The 19,623-nt window shown below is 44.7% G+C and overlaps 1 protein-coding gene across 2 annotated transcripts; it reads right to left on the bottom strand.

Moving 5' to 3' along the window:
• Positions 1 to 752: 752 nt before the first annotated feature.
• Positions 753 to 18,774, bottom strand: CUNH21orf62 (chromosome unknown C21orf62 homolog). 2 transcript variants are annotated; one of them, XM_037524497.2, is made up of 2 exons: positions 18,654 to 18,774; positions 753 to 3,306 (listed from the first exon to the last, which is right to left on the bottom strand). In XM_037524497.2, the coding sequence occupies exon 2, from the start codon at positions 3,257 to 3,259 to the stop codon at positions 2,579 to 2,581; it is 681 nt and encodes a 226-aa protein (XP_037380394.1). In that variant the 5' UTR covers positions 3,260 to 3,306; positions 18,654 to 18,774; the 3' UTR covers positions 753 to 2,578. The 2 variants fall into 2 exon arrangements, with proteins under 2 accessions (XP_037380394.1, XP_037380395.1); XM_037524498.2 differs by lacking the exon at positions 18,654 to 18,774 and adding an exon at positions 16,223 to 16,261.
• Between the last annotated feature and the right edge of the window lie 849 nt (positions 18,775 to 19,623).

The following is a 19,623-nucleotide window of genomic DNA, read 5'->3' as shown; positions in this document are numbered from 1 at the left end:
TCTCCAATCTGACTTCCGTCTGCACGGCTTTATGGAGACTCTTCTAGATCACCAGGACTTCCTTCTTGCAAATCCAGGACATGCTTTCAGGTTCGTCTTTATTCAACTCAACTGGCCCATTCTCGCTCCCCTACTTGGACACTCTCCTCTCGGTGGTGTGCTGGACCAGGCTGCTTTGGGCTCCCTAGAGTGGACTGTGCACACCTCAACGTCATCTTTAGTGATGTCATTTTACAGTTTGAAATTGGCCAGGGAAGAAGTATTTAAACCATGGAAATCAGCAAATGCCTCATATTATATCTCCCTTTCCTGGAAAGCTCATTATTAAACATTTACCAGAAAACCACTGCTCCATAAAACCCCAACTTGTATGATTTCCTCCTTCCCATTGGGGCATCCAGTGTGGCAAGTGAATGCCCACACCCCAAGCTCGTTGTCTTCCCTTAAGTTCTTCAGCAGGACTTTGTACCACAGTCAGTGGGCTGCTGGGTAGATGAGTAATGGTTCACAAAGCAGACTGTTACATTTTCAGGAATTTTGCAAGCTTGTTATTTAATACAGTCATTATTAAAAGTTATACCAACTTACAATTAAATAAATTACATCAAAAGCAAAAATAACACATCTTCAAAACTCGTCACTGCTTAATTATTTTGTTATATTTCACTATTATTTATATTGAGGTTATCTGTAGGCTAGAAATGTTCTCTCACTTTGCCTCCATCCCCACCACCCCCTATTGTCCCCCCAATCCTGCAACTGAGCACCAAAGGCCACTTTGCCCCACATATGTGCCATGGCTTTTCTCTGTTCCTTATTTATACCCTGTTGGCACAACCTAAAAGACATCTTCAGTCCAGAAATCTGCCCACTTCGGGCTTGATTTATAACTGAATTAACTTTTCTATTGATTTAAGTCCCATGGACCCACAAATATTTATTAGAGCCACTTAAAACCATGTAAAAGCATTTTTGAAATGATTCATAATATGCACATCAAGATGTACATAATTTCTAACATTTATTTTTATGCTTTATTAATTAAAATTTAATTCATTACATTTTCACTAACTAATGACAGTAAATATACTATTCATCTTTTCACTTATATCCTTCTTGCCTTTCTTTTTCTCCTCTCCCTTTTTTTCTTGTCTCTTTCTATAACTCAGTCTTACCTCTCAAGTATAATGTCACTAATGAGGTCATTATGTTTTTCTATTAAAATTCATACTTGAGTTTAAATTTTGGCCTAATTTACACACTGGCACTCTGCCTCATGCTAATTAGCCTTAATGACCAAATCCCCCAACAATTTAGCAAATGTAGATATTTCAGGTGACTTCAGTCACCCGATGTTAAGGTTATTTCATAATAAAGCTTTTTATTATCATTATGGTGTTATGAATGCCATAATGTTGCAATTTCTTTGCACTCTGAGTTGTCAAGGTTTCTTTATATTCCACTTAAACTGTAAGTTGGGTGTCTGGAAGGGCAATTTTTCTTTGTGCAATGATGAGTCAGTCTAATTTTTTAAAAATTGCCCGATTCCTTATATTGACACACATAAAGCCATGTTGTGTTAACCATGTCATGCAAAGTGACTTTAACTCCAAATGAGCTGAGCCCTCAATGTAATTTAATTATCTCTTAGTAACATGAACTATGTGACCACAGGAATATGATTATAAGCAATTGTTAGACTCCCGGCCTAGCCCTGCAGTAGACATCATCCTAATGGTGTGACTCCAAGTGCTGGTTTCTAGAGCAGCAGAAGCAGGAGGAGGGAGGCATGGAGAAAATGAGAGGAGAAATAGGAGAAGCAGTTTAGGGGAACAAAGAAAGAAGGAGGCAAAGAATAAATAAAAAGGAAAGAAGAAAATGAATGAGGGGGACTAGAAGAAAACATTCTCTAGATTTGGGCCTTGCTCACAGCAAATGTTTGAAATATGTGCAGTTGGTTTTTGAGATCATGAATTTTCATCTGTTTCCGCTTCTGAAGTTCCCACCCTAACCAGGCCTGTTCTACCTCCAAGCTTCAGCCCTTCCCCTTTGCCCCACAAACATGTTCCCAACACTGCCCTTCCTCAGGGTGTCTGTTCTTCACAAGATAGCAGAGAATACCAGTCTAAGAGAAGTTAGTCATCTTGTGGAGCTTCTATTCTCTACTGGGAGGAATTCCAGTCAATGCAATAAAACAAAGAAGGGGAAAATGAAGGCAGTGTTTTGAAGGAAGCTACCTTTCCTGGGAGTCATATTTCTTCTGAGCTCCATTCAGCTGTCCCTGGTGTGGCTGGCCGGGTCCATCCTGATGGGTCTACGGGTAGTCAGAAAAGAGACCTAGCCTCTAGTTGGCCATTAGGACATGTTTCTGAATCAAGTTAGTTTTTTGGTTCCTTATTGTTTTTCAAAAGAGCCCCCCAGGATGGCCAAAGAGTGGAGCAGAGAGGACTGGTGGTTGGCCTGTGTGCCCCTGTTGGGCCTCGGCCTGAGGGAAAGGCCCAGTTGTGGGTGGGGACACCATGGCCTGATTTCCAGTCTCCTTGTCCAGATTCTCCATAGTTTGCAGTTCCTGGCAGTGTTAGTAAATGAATGTGACTACGTAGCTTTGATTGCTTGGTACTGGGAAGGTTTTAAAGAAAGAAAACTGGGGGAAATCGTTGGGGATGCTGGCCACATTTGCAGTACTATATGATTTTAAGGATGATTCTCTGTTGAAAAGCGCCATGTCTAGGAACGAGATATACATGCATGTGTGCCAGCCTTCAGGTAACCACGGGGGCTGCTCTCTGGAGTCACTGTCCCCACCGTTATGGAGGAGCAAGCTCTGCTCGGGTGCAGGATGCTTGGCCTCCGTGCTGATGCGAAGCCTCCTGAGACCACAGACAGCCAGGTATTCCGTGGGGAGAGTGTTGGGGCTGCACAGAGAAAGCTTTAGGTCCTGGACCAGTGTGAAGTTCAATAGGAGGCCCAGGGCGGACGTATCAGTGAACCAGATGGTGAGGTGGCCGTTGTAGCTGGCGCCCTCCATGGCAGACGGCAGGACAGTCCTGCAGCTGCACAGCAGATTGGCCAAGCTGTAGTCACAGTCCCGGATGTCGGCAGAGCAGCTGCAGTTCCGAATGGTGCTGTCCTTTGTGAAAATGAGTGTGCGGTTCCTCTGACCACCTGCGAAACTGTCAAGGGCAAAGACGCCCAGGAGGCTGATCAGGAGGCTGCGCCCAGAAGGCTGTGCCATTCTTGTCTCAGAGTGGGCCCGCATTCTTGTCTCAGAGTCTCCCCGTTCAGAGTTGATTCATTGGAACTCACCTGAGGAAAAAAAATAAGCAGCTTCCTTAACATAGGGAATCACGGGAAATATGCAGCTTTGGGGGAAGGAGCCACATCCCTGAACTCTGCTCAGGTGAGGCATGAAGCTCCAGGGTGTCCGCTGGCAGTGAGACCAGGAGGCCAGCTCATAAGCAGGGGCAGCAGACTCTGGGAGGAGACCCTGCATCCCGTCTGTGGGCAGGGCAGACAGTGATGTGAGGGTGCACATCCACCGAACACCCAGTTCCTAGCACTGAGCACCTGTCAGACCCTTGCTCAGGCCTCCCCGCCACCCCCTTCCCAAGTCAGACTTCCTGGAATTCAGGAAGTGGACCAGCACTTCCTTGTTGGATTCGGCCACTCACTGAATCACAGAGCATGAACACCAGTGAAACATTTAGTTAATGGTAAACTTTAATTTCTAACTAGACAAACAAGCTCCCTCGATGATACTGATCTGCATATAGGTTCGTACACACTTGGCCTTCTAGAAATGGAGTTGATTTGGATGGTGTTACCCACCCATCAATTGCTGTGATCTTGATCTACCTACTCCTATCCTGTAATGCATTTTATTTACTTATTTTTTTAAATTTTATTTATTTTTGCATAGAAGAACTGGGGTATACGCCAGAGGTGTGAGGGGTGAGAGGATTCACCAGAGACAGAGTCCCCACTGCCTGCAGGGCAGGCAGATCTACTGAAAGACACTGTTGAGGGGAGCAGCGGGGAGACAGGTGAGGTCTGCGCGCCATGTGGGTTAGCTCCCTGGCCGGGGATCGAACTCAGGCCACAGCGGTGATAGTGCTGAGACTTAACCCCTAGGCCGCCAGGGAGGCCCACCGTAATGCATTTTATGAATTAATTTTATCAAATAATTTATTGTTGGGGTCTCAAACTAAGACATGAACAGAACCAGTTCAATGATCTGAATAAGGCAGGAATGTCTGCGTAGTCAGCAACAACACTGACATCCAGCATGGGGAAATGTGCACCATGGTGCCTGGCATGGAATAGATGTGCAGTCTTCTTTCATGGTGTAATTGGAATAAGACACTGTGAAATAGGGCACCCGATTTCAGTTTTACAGAAATAATTCAATTTCCCCTGAGCTACCTGATAATTGAAGAAAGACACCAAACAATACAGTTCCGCTCACACATACCGATGAGCACTGGGGGTGCATGCCAAGGATGGCAGGAGACTTTTGGCCAGGAAAGTACAGAACTAGGGAGGAGCCCCCCACAAGAAGGCCTGATGATGGACCCATGGAAATGGCTGTCTGGGGGGTTTTAACATGTCCAAAGAGGATGGTGACAGTTAATAAAGCAAGGCAGACGTGCAACATTTACCCTACAGAGTAACTGTGAGTTAGCAAAGCAAGGTAGAGAGAAAACTAGGGGCAGCAAAGGTAAAAATTGGGGGGGTCATATAGACAGGCAGGCAGCAGTAGCCCATTGGCAGATAGCTGGTGTGCAAGGCAGTTCAGAATTAGCTTAACCAAGGAATTTGAACAGAAGGCTCACAGCAATTGCCACTTCATTCATTCATTCATTCATTAAATGCTGATTGGGGGTTCATGCATGTTCTTGGCTAAACCTAGAGGTACAGCCCAGAATAAGACAATGCACTTAGGGTGCTTATGCTCCCAGGGACTTGATTCTGTCTCCTGGCTCTGTGAAGGACAAAGAGGCTGCAGCAAAGGCAGGAGGCACGTAGGACCCAGCTCAGGCTGCGTGCCCAGGCCATGCAGAAGAAATAAAGATGAACAAAACCTGGGCCCTGCCCCCCAAAGTCTTATATACCAAAAAGAGAGATATCTAAGGCCAACTGAGCAGTGCTCTCCGAAGCATACGCACTCTTAGAGAGGTAACATTACATTACCTGGAAGTCCCTTTGAGGATTGAGTATGGCGTTTGTTGTGTTTGTGTTTATTTTGAAGTTGGAGTAACGTTTTCTTAAAGGATTCACTTTGGGGTTCATTTTGCTATCAAATTGAGAAGCATGTAAAGGCCCAAGTGCTCCCAGAAAAAGGGGCATAACAGTTTCAAATGGTTTTAGAATGTGGCAAGGATGACTCCCCCACTTAGTAAGGAACAGTGAATAATTTATAAATTACAAGATAATTTTAGATGATCAGCTGTCCCAGATTCTGCTGGAGGTTTCCAGGACTTCATGTCCCAGTAACCCTGTCATGCCAGAATGGGAAACCCTGGCATCAACACCCGTGACCTGCTCTGACCCCAGCCCGAGAGGGGTAGGAAGGGAAGGACCTCTCCGTCAGCCTGCACATGATGAGCAAGTGCCTGGCCCTCTTCAGGTGCTGATAGTGTCCAGCATGGAAGAAAGGGACATGAAGGGAGAATGAAATTGATTTCCTGGAGAAAGTAGGGCTGGAGATGTCAACAGGAATTTGTGGGCAGCTTTCCTGCAGTCAAGGCCCAGCCTGACCTCAAAGGGGCTCCTGACCTCAAAGGGGCTCCTGCCCTCTGGTCATCAGCAACCCCAAAGGCCAGATCAGCGAGGCCCGATGCAGGAAACCTCATGAAAGGTTACAGAGCAGGACAAATATCCCTGGTAATCAGCTTTTGGGGTCATCACAAAGATGCCAGTGGGACATTTTTCTCTTTCAGTTCTGCCACACGTTTCTTCCTGTAGGTTTGTTGAACATGGCTTGGGAGCACCCGAGTTTCACTCTGTAGTTACTCCTTTGTGGGCAGATTCCAGCCTGGCATAAATGGAGTAGGCACAAACACATTGCATGTCCCCTTCCCCTGCTCCACTTGTGCCCACAGTGGTGATGGGGGTGGGAGACAGAGCTATGTTAAGACAGAGCAGGGAAGTATCAATGATGAAGAAGCGGGGTGCTGAGAAAATGGTGTGTTGGGTGAGTCATAGGGACAGCCCAGCAGGACCCCTCAATTGTAGTCCTGGCCAGCCCCATAGCCTATCAATCTCTCTGCTCTACTTTTGGATTTTTAAGATTCTGGTTACTCTGTGTTAATTATATAAGTAAATTTTCTTTGCTTTTTTCCTACACAAGAAATATTCCTCTACTCAAATGTCACCTCCTCCAGGAAGCTCATCACGATATCTTCTACTCCCAGGTGCAGACTTAACACTCTATTCAAACTGTTATTACAGTGGCTGTTAAGACACACTGTGATTATGGGTTCAGAGAAAAAAAAGTATCTATCTCAACAGAATCAGACAAAAATGCACTGATCTTGAAGAGTCACATGCTCAGCCCTGAAGTCGATGAGTGGGATCAGCCACACAGTGGACAGAGAGGACAGCAGACTGCTTCAATAAAGGGAAACTGGGGAGCATTACCAGAAAGCCATCAAGGTAGAGGGTCAAAACAACAGCAACCCTTTATATCCCTGGGCTCCAAAGTCCCAGGTCATCTTTCTACTCTCACTGTTAGCAAACCCTGCACACCCTTTTAATAAAATACACTCCTAGGTGCAAATCCATGTCTCCCTTTGCAGCCTACACCCAGATGCCAAATCACCTCCTTTACTGGAATTCCTCTTCTCTCCTTCGAATCTACAAAGATTTGTGTGTGCTCAAGGGGTTGCATTTGTGACGCATCCTTGCCTAGCTCCTGAAGACCTGGTTTCAATGTGTGTTTCTGGGGGTGACCAGACATTGGCTTTCTTCTGCCTTTCCCCCCTAGTGCTGCAGCTCAGGTTTGTATTTGAGACCATCTGCTTCTTGCTGGAGCATCTTGCCATTTTCTTTTTTTTCCCTTCAAATTTTATCAAGTTGCCAATCATTTACATAATTTGGGGAGCACAACTCTATATGTGCATATGCTTCACTCACCCTCCTCCAAAGCTCCAGCACCACCACCTTGTCTGCCCCCTCATCCATCCTCCATTCCTGCCATGCCCCCCCCAATAATCACTACGTGGTGCTCTTATTTCCCATTCCTTGAGTTCTTCCCTAAGTGCCTGCCCACTTTTAATATAAAAATCACTTCCAATTTCTAATTAGACTCACTTCTGACTTTAAATTTTCAATCAAAATTTTTAATTGCTGTAAGGATTTGGAGAATGTCGCTAGATTTTTTTTCACAATTACTTTTTTCTGGTCTTTTGTGTTAAGACTATAGAATTCAAAACATCATTATTCATGACATTTCCAATCTGCTTTGGGCAAATGGTCCCCCGCTAACCTCCCACTGACACAGTATCTCCTTACTAGTAATATCTTCTTATAAACAACTAGTTCAGTTTGAAACATTGCTTTTGGAGCCAAGTATAAACATTATCTAAATGTTGGGCGTAATCCTAGATTGAGAAGGAATCCGTGTGGAATTTGTTTTGAAGCAACTGATGTCTGTATCAGCTCAATTCAGGAATCTTTGCTTTCACGCAGTTACTGCTAATATTAATCACCATTCAGATGTCTCCAGCTACAACATGAAAATAATACATGAGCTAATTCTGCATTACAACCCTGGTTTTTAAACATCTTCTATGATTTACACTCAGTTTTCAGCATCTTGCCTGAAAAATTCAGGTGGGTTGACCACCACCACCACCTGAGCTTTTGCTCTGGTACACAAAACCAGGTATTGTGTCTTACAACCTAGGTATGTCAAAAACTTCTGGTGCCACCAATAACCATGTTCTCCTCTCCTCCTTTGCTGTAGCACTAAGCATTTCCAAGCTTCTTGCAGTGAGGTGCTAGCATGTGACTGAGCTCCTACTGATGGGACGTGGGCAGAAAATCATGTGGAGAACCCAAGAGCTTTGGAAGACCACAGAAAAAAAAGATGAAAGCTTGAGTTCCTGAATGATTGTGTGGAGCAGAGCACAGCCTCCCCACTCCACCCCTTTAAGGTGCATTAAGGTGCATTAAGGTGTAATATATAGGAAGTGCATTAAGGTGCAATATATAGGAAGTATTGACCTTCAATTCTCTAAATCTTTGATATTTTGACGTTTTTCAGAGCAATCAGCCTACCCCCATGAATGTAGCAGGTGTCGATACTGTTGTGCAATTTATGATTCTTGCATCTTCTTTTCAAAAGAAAATGAGAAAAATCATATAGAGAGCATTTATTGGATGCCAGGCAATGGCATAAGTCATGGGACATTGAAAAGGAAGAAGACACCATCCCTGCCCTCAAGGAACTTGAAATTTGCCCAAGGGATTTACCCTTACTCAGGGAAAACAGCCAGACAGCTACAGTTAATGCTGATGAAAGATGCAGATCCGATGTCAGGCAGGAAGAAATGGGAAGATGCCCAAGGCTGCTCTTCTCTGGGCTGGGCAGAGAAGGGCGGGGTGAGGAAAGGCGAGAAGCTGCAGATGGGGTGATGGCTCAGTTGAGGAATCTCAGAGATACTGGGAATCCTCGCTGCGTCTCAGGGCCTAGGAGTCTGGGAAGGCAGGCAGGAGAGAGTGACACAGGATCTGCCAGCTACTCTAAGGGCTTGGTCTCCAATTTCTTCTGATATCTCCCTACCAATACATTTTTTTTTTTAAATCTCCAATAGATAAAGCTTTTTATTTAAAAAATGTCTGGTAAACAATACACAAACAGTAGTATTTTAAAATATTGAGATGAAAGATAAATTTAAAAGCTTGAAGAGTTTCAGCTCTACCCCGGGGCTTGGCCTGTGTCCTCCCTTGGTTGTAAACACCCCCTGCAAGAGGCGACAATGAGGCGGTGACAGTTTATAAAGCAGGTGTCTAGACCCGCTTGGATCTGTGCCTGTCAGGAAGGTCACTGAAGCGGCCTGGAAGAGACTGAATTGCAGGAGTGGCGATGAGAGAGGGCAAGGAGTTCTAAGTACGAGGACACTTTCCTTCTGTGTTTTCCTTGTAAGCTTACTTCTCTCCATTGGCTGACTTCTCTTGGCTCCAGGCTCCAGAAAAATCCATTTCAGTATCTGCAATCTTTCATTAAGCTCAACCCTTTGGGATCTGCAATCCTTGAGGGAGTGGAGAGAACCCAAGGAGCTGGATTTAGGAGGGAGGCAGGAGGAGAGGGCTCTTGTCCTGCTGTGGGCCTGTGGCCAGGACACCTACCAGAGCCCTCAGAAGGGGACATAGGAGGTGGCAGTTTCTAAATGAGCAGCATTGGAAAGATCGCGATCTCGTCCTTAGCCTCCCGCAATGGGACTCCTGAGACACCCACGTTACCTTCTCAGCTCTGGCGGACACGGTTCATTTTCCCAAAATCAAGCACCTCTGGGTGGTTTAGTTAGACTGGCAGAAAGACCAGCTGCCCACGAGACTAGTTATGAGCGAGACTGAGAAGTCTATTCAGTATTTTTCTGTCTCCAGGGCCCCTACCTGTGTCAGGGTTCTAATTCCTTGGTCATCCCCTCATCTGCTCTTCCAGGTGCCTGAGGCCAAAACCCTGCTCTCAGAGAGGGGGCTAAAATCACTTAGTTAAACTAGGGCTTCCCTTGGTGGCACAGGCGGTTGAGTGCAGCGCTGGGAAGCTGTCGGCACCTCTGCAGCACCGGTTCGATCCCAGCCGGCCAGTGAGATACCCACACAGCGTGGCAGACCCCTCCTGTCTCACCCGCTGCTCCCCTCAGCAGTGTATTTCAGTCAGTCTGCCTGTTCTGTTCCCCGCTCTGTCTCTGGTGAATCCTCTCACCCTCCTGCGCCTCTGGCCTATACCCCGGTTCTTGTATGCATGGATAAATAAATCTTTAAAAAAAAAACCTTAATGCAGATTTATATTTTTAAATTTTAATTTTAATTGGGGGGGGGTTTGACACTTTTGCTCTTTACATGTGTATGTGTTCCACTCACCCTCCACCAAACCATCTGTGCTCATACCCTACATGCCTGTCTCCTATACCAACTCCTCCCTCCCACCCAGTCCCTCTAGTAATCATTATATTCTCTCCCTAAGTTCAAGATTATTTATTCCTACAGTATTTTACCTGTGTGTGTTTTTTAGTTATTCCAAAAGACAAGTGAAACCACCCTATATCTGTCTTTCACTTTTTGATTTATTTCACTTAACATAATCACCCTGAGGTCCACCGGGTTTGTGCCAAATGCCACTCTTATCTTTTTCATAGATGTATAGTGTTCCACTGAATATATATGACATATATTCTCATTTAAGAGTATTTGCACATTAAGCCTAATCTTTCCCTTGTCTGGTGTTAGAGGCAGAGCAAGGATTGAACATGAAGTATGGGTGAAGGGTAGGTGGTTTCATCTCTAGGACCCCAGAATTGAGTGGTCACCTGGTCTCAATCCAGTTCCTACTTGTCCATGGCTCTACTACTCCCCTCCCCAGGCAGGCGAAGAAGGAAATGTCGGCCAATGAGTATTTTGTGGATGAGATGCCTACAGAAATACGGTATGAAGGCTTTAGGTGTAGGGCCTTGATAAGCTCTTTGAGAACAAGGATTTTTAGCATTTTTCTTTTCTTTGGCTCTGTTCTCCCCACACACTACAGGAGGTAGGTGAGAGATAAACACCGAGTAAGATGATTTTAGAAGAGGAATGACAGCCTTGTTGAAAATTTCAAAGTGTATAATATCGAAGCTGAAGTTAATTTGGGTCTCTCCCCAGTGTTTTCTTAGTGTGATAAGTGTTATCTTTTCTTTCTTCTTCACATTCCACAACAGCAAACCCCCAGCCCTGGGACCAGCCACTGAATTTTCACAGGGCCTCAGGAGCACCTCCTTCTGAAGTCCCCAATGCATGCAGATCACAGCTCATTGTCCGAGGCAGGAACTACCTTCACCACCATCCTGATGTGATTATTATTTCACCTGATACATGCGGAGGGATCTAAACTATTTATCCTCGTCTGTTATTTTTCCTCCCCCTAGAAAACAAAGTAAAAGTTCATGTCTCTCTAAGTTGGAATTTAGGCAAAATCAGCTCCAGGCATGCGCTGCAGGGCTGAGGGTACAACCTGTATGGCTGGTCTTGGGCACACTGGGTGTTGCTGTGCCTTTTGTCACTTCCCCCCAGATGGCAAGGGGGTGATAGCACCTGCCACGAAAGGCTCTGGGCAGAGCAAAGAGAGGTGTGCATGGTGATGGTCTACTTGACGTATTTGTAAGCTCTAAGGCTGTTAAAGCCAGCCCTCCCTAGTCAGCCACAGGTTCTGGGAAACTGCTACTTAAGCCAAACAACATCAAATGAAACTGATTTGACCAGAGGCCGATTTCTGTAAATGAGAGTAAGTTCCTAAGGCATAGCTCTGGTTACAGAAACACCACCGACATTCTAAATAAAGACCCCAAACACACTAACACAGAGCGAACATTTGTATTCATTCATTCGTTCATTTTCTAACATACTCATTCTAGCTCTGCCTCTCCTGGCAACTCAGGGTCAAGGGCGGCCCCACCCTGCACAGGACATCCTTCCATCGTGAGGTGCATCTCACCCATCAACATTCACTCTGACAGGCACAAAAGAGACTTACCAATGAGCCTCACATGTGTATCTTGGGGATGTGGGTGGAAAGCTGATCCCGGGGGAAACACACAGAGAAGGTGCAAGCTCCCACAGGCAGCAATTGTTTTTTTAACTCATGTATGTTGTAACAAAATGACTTTGAGCAAAATGACATTATAATGGACCTGCTGTATTCATAAGAAACTACAATGCACACAGTATTAAATAGAATGCTCACAGTATAGCACTGCTCATACACACTGATATTTTGTAATTCAGGATCATAGTGATAATTGGAATATATCAGCATCTGTCCCAGCATCTCAAAAGTCACCCCCAAAGAAATCTAAAGTAACTGTTTCATTTAATGCATTACTTGCAATAAGAATTTGAATGGTGAGCAGGCTCAGTCTATAGGAAAAAGGTCTATTTGCAGCGTTTTTCCTGTAACAAATATTTAAAAGTGTCCTACAAATCCTGGGAAATGGGAGGCCTCGAAATTATGACAAATGTGAAATACAGGAGTATGGGAAATGAGAAAATGCTTTCTTTCTGTCTCCTGCTATGCCTGCTTAATAGTATGGTGGATTGAATAATGGCGTTAAAGAGACTCATGTCCTAATCCCCGTAAACTCTGAAAGCTACAGGTTTGAAGTGGGAAGATTCCTGGATGGTCTGGGTAAATCCAACATGGTCACAAGGGTCCAGCTAAGAGGGCCACAGGAGGAGACAGAGGAAACTGTCCAAAGTGCCTTTACTATTCTGAAGAACCACACTCAAAGCCAGCATCACATCTGTGCTAGATCCAGTGAAGCCCAAACAGATACTTCTGGACAGTCTCATGAGTTCAGGGCCTGACAGTATCCAAGTGGTTATTTGTATATATGGAATTGCTGAGAGAAAAAGAAGAAAGGTCTAGATGATGAGTGAGGGCCTGGAGTGGGGAAGAGAGACAGGAAGGTACTTGTCTCTTCTCAGCCCAGACTAATGAATGCCTTGAGCTGAGTCCAGAGGCCACGAGGGTTGCTCTCAAGAACCCTAGAGCTTGGCCTCCCCTGGTGGCGCAGGCAGTTGAGCGCCCCACTGTGAAGCTATCTGCAGCCTCTGCAGCGCTGGTTCAATCCTGGCCTGCCGGCGAGGGTAACACATGGTGCTGCAGACCCCTCCTGTCTCGTCCGCTGCTCCCCTCAGCAGTGTATTTCGGTTCTTCTGCCTGTTCTGCTCCCCACTCTGTCTGTGGTGAATTCTCTCACCCTCCTGCGCATCTGGCCTGTACCCTAGCTCTTGTATAAATTAAAAAAATAAAAGAACCCTAGAGCCATGGGGTGACTCCTGGTCAAGTGGTGAAGTATGAAGAGACAGAACATTGTCCCCACTTCTATACTGAGGACAGCAAAGCTGTGGGGCAGTGGGGAAGGAGCAGCCCCTAGGGTCCCTCCTGGAGGAGAGACTGGGCATTCCCTGGACACAGCATTCAGGAAAGCCAGTCAACTGGGAGGCCCTGGCAGGGGCAAGAGACACCCAACACTGTCCCCCCCGGATCAGGGACAGATGCACATAGAAGGATCATTTGTGGGCACAGGTGAGACATTCCTGGGACACCAAGGAATAAGTGGAAGAGACTCTACTGTGTAGTCATGGAAGTGGGAAGGCAACAAGTACCCGTATCAGGTTGGTGGGAACATTAATCATCAAAATACAAGCTAATAGTATTAATTTAACCTTATTTGTGTTCACCACAAAGCCAGGATTTCTTCCAGTATCAACTGACTTGCTGCTTTGAGATGAAATATATGTCACAATAAAAATGTAATCAAGTGCTCAGAAGCTTCTAGACTGAGATGATTATGAACCAGCTGAAATAAAGGAGTTTTTTTTTCTTTTCCCTTGTTAAAGATTTATTTTATTTATGCATACAAGAACCAGGGTATAGGCCAGAGGTGTGTGGGGGGCGTGAGAGGATTTACCAGAGACAGAGCGGGGAACAGAACAGGCAGATCCACTGAAATCCACTGCTGAGGGGAGCAGCGGGCAAGTCAGGAGAGGTCTGCTGTGCCATGTGGGTTGCACGGGGATCAAACTCGTGCTGCAGTGACTGCGGATAGCCCCATAGGTTGTGTCCTAACCCCTTGTGCCACCAGGGAGGCCCCAAGAAAACAGATTTTTGTGTTTTGAAAGTAGAAAGCTCATCTGTGCACTGATTTAGCTCCCTGCTTTGCTGCTTGAAGGCTGGTGCCTGGCTGTTGGAATGATGTCTAAGTCAGGTTTCTGATGTAACCAAGTTCAGGTCTTTTGTTGACCATGGTTTCCCCAGTGCTTGGTCCAGCACCTGACACATGGAGACGCTTCATAAACAGTCACGTTATCCAAAGAAACCCCTGTATTAGCTAAGTCAAAGATGCATGCTATTGACCTTAACTTTCACTTTAAGTTTTTACTTCCTAGATTTGGGAAGTGCATGTTATCAAGTCAATAAGCAAAATCTCTCCTTGGCAGTAGGAATTTCATCCTATGACTGAGTCCTGATGGAGGAACCATAATAAGATTTGTGTATGGCTATGAGGGAGGAAAATTTGAGCTTATATCCACCCCCCTCCTTGCCTATGAGTCTCCCTGAAAGCCTTTGAATGGCATCTGACAAAAGTTCCATGAGGCACCCCCACCCTCCTGTGATTTTACCAACCAGCTAGTCTGGGTTTGTGGTTGTCTTAGAACTTTTGGGGACCCAGGGTGACACGCATCCTGGAATGGGGACCCTGAGCCTTCTTCAGGGCCCCCATCACTGTCCTTCCTCATTCCAGGGTCCAAGAGAGAAGGACAGAGTTAGTACGAAGCACATGACCTCACAGATATTTGTCAGCATCGCCAGACATCTCCCTTATTGTTCTCAGCTGAGGCACCAGACTAGCCTGCCGCAAACGTCCCCACAACCTAACATTTATGCATCCAGTCTTGTAAAACTTACTGGGGGTGAGTTTTGCTCAAATTACTGGGCAAGTATTATGTGAGAAAGAGGTTGCCAAGGAAAATGAGTCAGAGTAATCCCTTTCCTTGGAGATGAGAAACAAAAGGAGGCTGGCCGACCTTTAATATTTTAATTACCTGCTTCCTAGACAATAAAAAGGGATTTAGATCTTCCACTTACAGTCGCACTTTATTACAGTCCCATAAAGTACCTTGAACTGTTTCCTCTAGATGTTTTATCTGTATCCAACGATTCCAATGATTGGGTTTTAGAAAAGTAAGGATTAAATTTCCTTTTAGTTGTTGTAGTTACAAATCTTGGAACCAAAGGCAATATAAATTTTGCTGCTTTCTTGAGAGATTTTTAAGGGTTTAAAAATGGCTCCTGGGAATAATAACTAAAAGGTGATCCTGGATGGATCCTGGACAGAAAAAGGACATTAGGTAAAATCTAAGGAGATTGGAATAAAGTATGGGCATTAGTTAATGATAATCATGTATCAATATTGGTTCATTAATTGTGACTGATGAACTGTACTCATGTAGGATGTTAATGATAGGGTCTGGGTATATGGAAACTCTGCTATCTTCACAGTAATTTTTCTTTAAGTTTAAGACAAGAAGTTTATTTATTTTTTTTAAATCCCTCCTGATCTCATTGAGGACTTCTCGAAGATTATTTTTGTGACGACAGCAGAGCTCCCGGAGATCATGTGGGCATCAGAGCATGGGCCAAACCATGAAGTGGTGTCTAGACACAGCTCCAGATGAGTTCTTTGGAACTCCTGGCCACACAGAAGATTCTGTCTTCCCCAGTGACCTAGGAGAGCAGGCATTTCCGAGATGCAAGTGAGAAATAATCCTTTTATGGGAAACAGATCAAAACTGGAAAAGGAGAGTGTGTGTGTGTGTGTGTGTGTGTGTGTGTGCACGCACATGTGTGATCTTATTCTATATTCTGGACTCGATATCTCCCCCAGCTGCTTATGTTGCCCCCTTGTGTCTGGGACTATTTTCTCTTTCTCATTTGGTAGGAAATTACTCTCATCTTTCCAACTGTCTTCAAAACCCACCTCTTTCAGGAAACTTGAGTAAGCTAGGGGCTTGGGTAACCATTCTTGCTGCATCAATTCTGTTTCTTTTATCGGGCCACATAAGTCTACTGTAAAATAAGTTAAAAGCAAGCCTTTATAAGCAAGTCTGTGCCCATACAGGGGACCCAGGAACCCTCGTGTCTTCTGTTACTGTCACACCACTGGAGCCGTCCTCATCAGGTGAATAGACTCTTCCACCCCCACCCCTTCCCCGACGCCAAATCCATTGGCTCATTTCCTGGTCTCATTTCCATGACTTCTCACCAACATTTGACCTAGTTGCCTACACCCTCCTTCTTGAACAAAGATCTTTCTGTTCTACCATCAACACCCGATACTTCAGGTTTGCTCAGTCTCACTAGCTGGCATCTTCTTCTCTGTCTTTGTTGCATGCCCCCTGGCTCTCTAGATACCCACTTCTTCAGGGACTGCATGCCCACCCATGGATTTAAAATTACCTGTATTAACAGATAGGATGATGATGACCCAGCTTCCAAATCCTTCCCCGAGTGCCGTGTTTGTCTATCCAGCCTCACGCTTGACAGCCTCCCTGGATGCCAAGCAGAATCCCCAACATCACAGAGCAAACATGCAGCTCCTGGTTCCCAGGAGAGTTCAGACTGCCAGGCAGAAAAGAGATACTAATGTGTCCACAGTTTACTGAGTCAACATTGACTGCCCCTCAGCCCTGGCTCCCATTGGTAAGGGCCAATGTACTTTCAAATCAGAAATGTGGGAGGTACATGTGTGTTGAAAATTGACTGTAATTTGGAACTATACATATTTTTTATCAATTAATAATAACATCAAGTGAGTTCTTCTTTTGTGCCAGGTTTTAATCAGAGTACTTTACACACTTTAGATCACATAATCCTGGCAGTAACGGTAAAGGTAACTATCAAGGCCCTGACTTCATATTTGATAATGGAGACACAGGGAGGTTAAGTGACTAGCTCCGGGTCACTGAGTCAGTAAGTAGCAGCTAAGATTTGCAGTCAGTTGGTTTAGTATACTCTAAGGAATCCTGGTAGAACTGACACTGCTATTTTCCACCCCAGGACCTTGCTCCTGCTTGAATGATGTCCCTGCCTCATGTTTTATGACCTTTAGACTCTGTGGCCTTTAACCAACAGCAAACCTCATGTTACCTGAGCAGGAAACAAAAGGAGTCAACTGAGTTCCACTATATGCAAACATTTCAGAACACTTTAAAAAAAGGAATTCACTTTTAAAACAAGGACAACATTAGTTGAGTGCTGCTTCTGCTAACACAGGCATGGAACGTGGAACCAAGGGTGTCTGATAGTGAGCCTGTGGGAAGTCATAGCTAACATGTGCTGCTACCGTACTTTCTGCACAGCACAGGTTCTCAGTTAATTAACTAATGTTGCAAACCCTTAAGCCTGTCCCTTCTTTGACTTGGTAGATGCTCAGCTGATTACATCATCGGGTTCAACCCCAGCTCAGCATGGCTGCCCCGGATCACACACCGTGAAGACGTGCGGTCTGTATGGTGTCCTCAGTGACAGTGCACAAGCCACTGTAAACTGACCTGAAAAGTTGATCATCTACCAGCTTTAAGCAATAAACATATCAGAGTGGCAAAGAAAATTCATTTCCATAAATACTTTCTTAAAACTGTTGTATTCAGAAAATGCCTTTTTTTTTTAAGATTTATTTATTTTTATACAAGACCTGGGGTACAGGCTAAAGGTGCTGGAGGATGAGAGGATTTACCAGAGACAGAGCGGGGACAGAACAGGCAGACAACCAAAATACACTGCTGAGGGGAGCAGCGGGGGCAACAAGAGAGGTCTGCCCCACCATGTGGGAATCTCCCCGGCCAGCCGGGAATCGAACCAGCGCTGCAGAGGCTGCAGACAGCCTCTGCAGCGCTGCTTTCAACCAGTTGCGCTACCTGGGAAGCCCAGAAAGTGCCATGTTTCTGTCAAAAAAAATTAAGAACTCTTTTTTTCTTTCAAACATATTACACTATTCAGTCTAAAAAAAGTAAAAAAAAAAAAACAACAACAACAACAACAACCAAGTTCATTACAAAATTTATAATGATTGCTCTGGTAGTTTTTAAGGATGAGTTTTATAACACTTTGCACAGTTCTCTGAAAACACTTCCTTTCCTCAATATACACCAATACACTACTGTTAAAAAACTTTCCCAAGATATGTTTACTAAACAGAGAGATATACTCTGGATGGCAGGCTTTGACTGAAACACCCTGACATCTGAACTCTGGCTATAGCATTTATCGTGTTTGTTTAAACTTTTTGAATAAAAGGAACAATATTTTTAAAACAGCCAATTCCAAGTGAGTGCTGATCTCAACTTGGTTTCTTGTCTTCCGTGTTTTCTAACGAGCAGTGTGTAAATAAGCCGTAAATATCAAGCTACTGGATTTTTAATTAAACAGATGTTTTGAGATTTCTTATGAAATCCTACTCTTTTATGTAATTGTTATTTAGCATCGAAGACCAATAGGAAAATACAGCCAGATGTTTTAAAATAGAAACAAGAAGCCAGGCGGCTACAGTTATCTGTTATATAATATTAGCCTAAGAGAGTTTATCTATTTAGGAACTAAATGAGAAGACCATTTCATTCTGCTTAACGCACTGGAAACATTTCCTTTTAAAGGCAGAAACGCAGCAAAGAGCAATTCCGAAGCCTGGAAGCCCACAGAAGCATTTCATGGGGAGAGTCACCCAAAAGTGTACATTATGCTCAGGATAGACAAATATTACAAGAAGGTGACACAGGCAGCAGCTCTTCAAACCATCACAGAACTTGCCTGAAATGCAGCAGAATTTCTGAAGCTCTTAAAACTGACAAAGTCGATATGCTTTTCAAAAGAGAACAGAGAAATGACTTACATCCCGAGTTCTGGCAAGGCTGGCCTCTCCACTCCGCAGCCCTCTGCCTGGCCACGGAGCCTTCACTCTGGCTTGACAGCTGGTTTAATCTGCAAGGCAGGATGGAATGCGTGGTCTTGCACTTGCTGTTCTTTTCCGTTTCCACAGGGCCAGCGGCCCTGGCCGTCTCCATGGCAACCAGGAGGAAGCTGCCGGCCTACCAGTTTCATTAACCACAGGGCAGGAGAGAACCAGCCGAGGTGACCGCTGCCCGCTCAGTTGGGGTTCCAGAGTGGAAAGTTTCTAGCAGGCAGAGACTGCGGCTGCTGTCGGCAGCCCCGGGAAGGGCTGACAGTAATGGAAGAAATTCTCCTTTGGCAGGAAATTGAGTGGATTAAGGATAGAGCATGGAGACTCCTTGATGCTTTTCCTTTCATGGTTTATTCCATTCTTTCTGGCCCGATGAGTTGTTACTTATGGCAAATGCTTGAATTGGTGTAAAAATTGTCCTGTTGTGGTTGTTCCAAAGAGAAAATGAACTCACTCCAAGGATGTAGTCCTGTTCTCTTTCTCCTTTAATTTTTTTAAACCACAAGGCAAATAAATTTGTAAAAAATATTCTGTGTACGTTATCTGATGAGGGTTGGAGAAATCAGGTAGATGGGGTGACAGAAGGAAGTCCTGCTAATTAAAAACATAATGAGGGCAATTGGTTTTTGATTTCTTGGATTATCCAATATTTTAAAGAGAGGACTTCACTAGAGAAAGTCCTTCATTTATCTATTAGTTATTATTATTCCTCTAGTGAACCCTTACCAAGTACATATACTGGCCCAGGAGATTTAAGGGACAATAAAGATAAATGTCACGGCTCTTGTTTTTAAGGAAGTTATAGCGGGGCAGTGGTGATCATGTATGTTGCTTGTGCGAAATCCTTGAAGGCAGTTGCAAAGAACATATCTGGGAGGTTCAGCGAAGGTAGGGTGACATT

This window comes from Talpa occidentalis, unplaced genomic scaffold (assembly GCF_014898055.3).
Source record: "Talpa occidentalis isolate TD23 unplaced genomic scaffold, MPIMG_talOcc4v2.1 talOcc4.4, whole genome shotgun sequence".
Lineage (NCBI taxonomy): Eukaryota > Metazoa > Chordata > Mammalia > Eulipotyphla > Talpidae > Talpa > Talpa occidentalis.
Note: the sequence above shows the minus strand (reverse complement) of the source record. Positions and strands in the feature narration are given on the sequence as shown.

Excerpts from the sequence above, each read along its gene's own strand:
- CUNH21orf62 (XM_037524497.2), bottom strand. The coding sequence starts at position 3,259 with ATGCGGGCCCACTCTGAGACAAGAATGGCACAGCCTTCTGGGCGCAGC.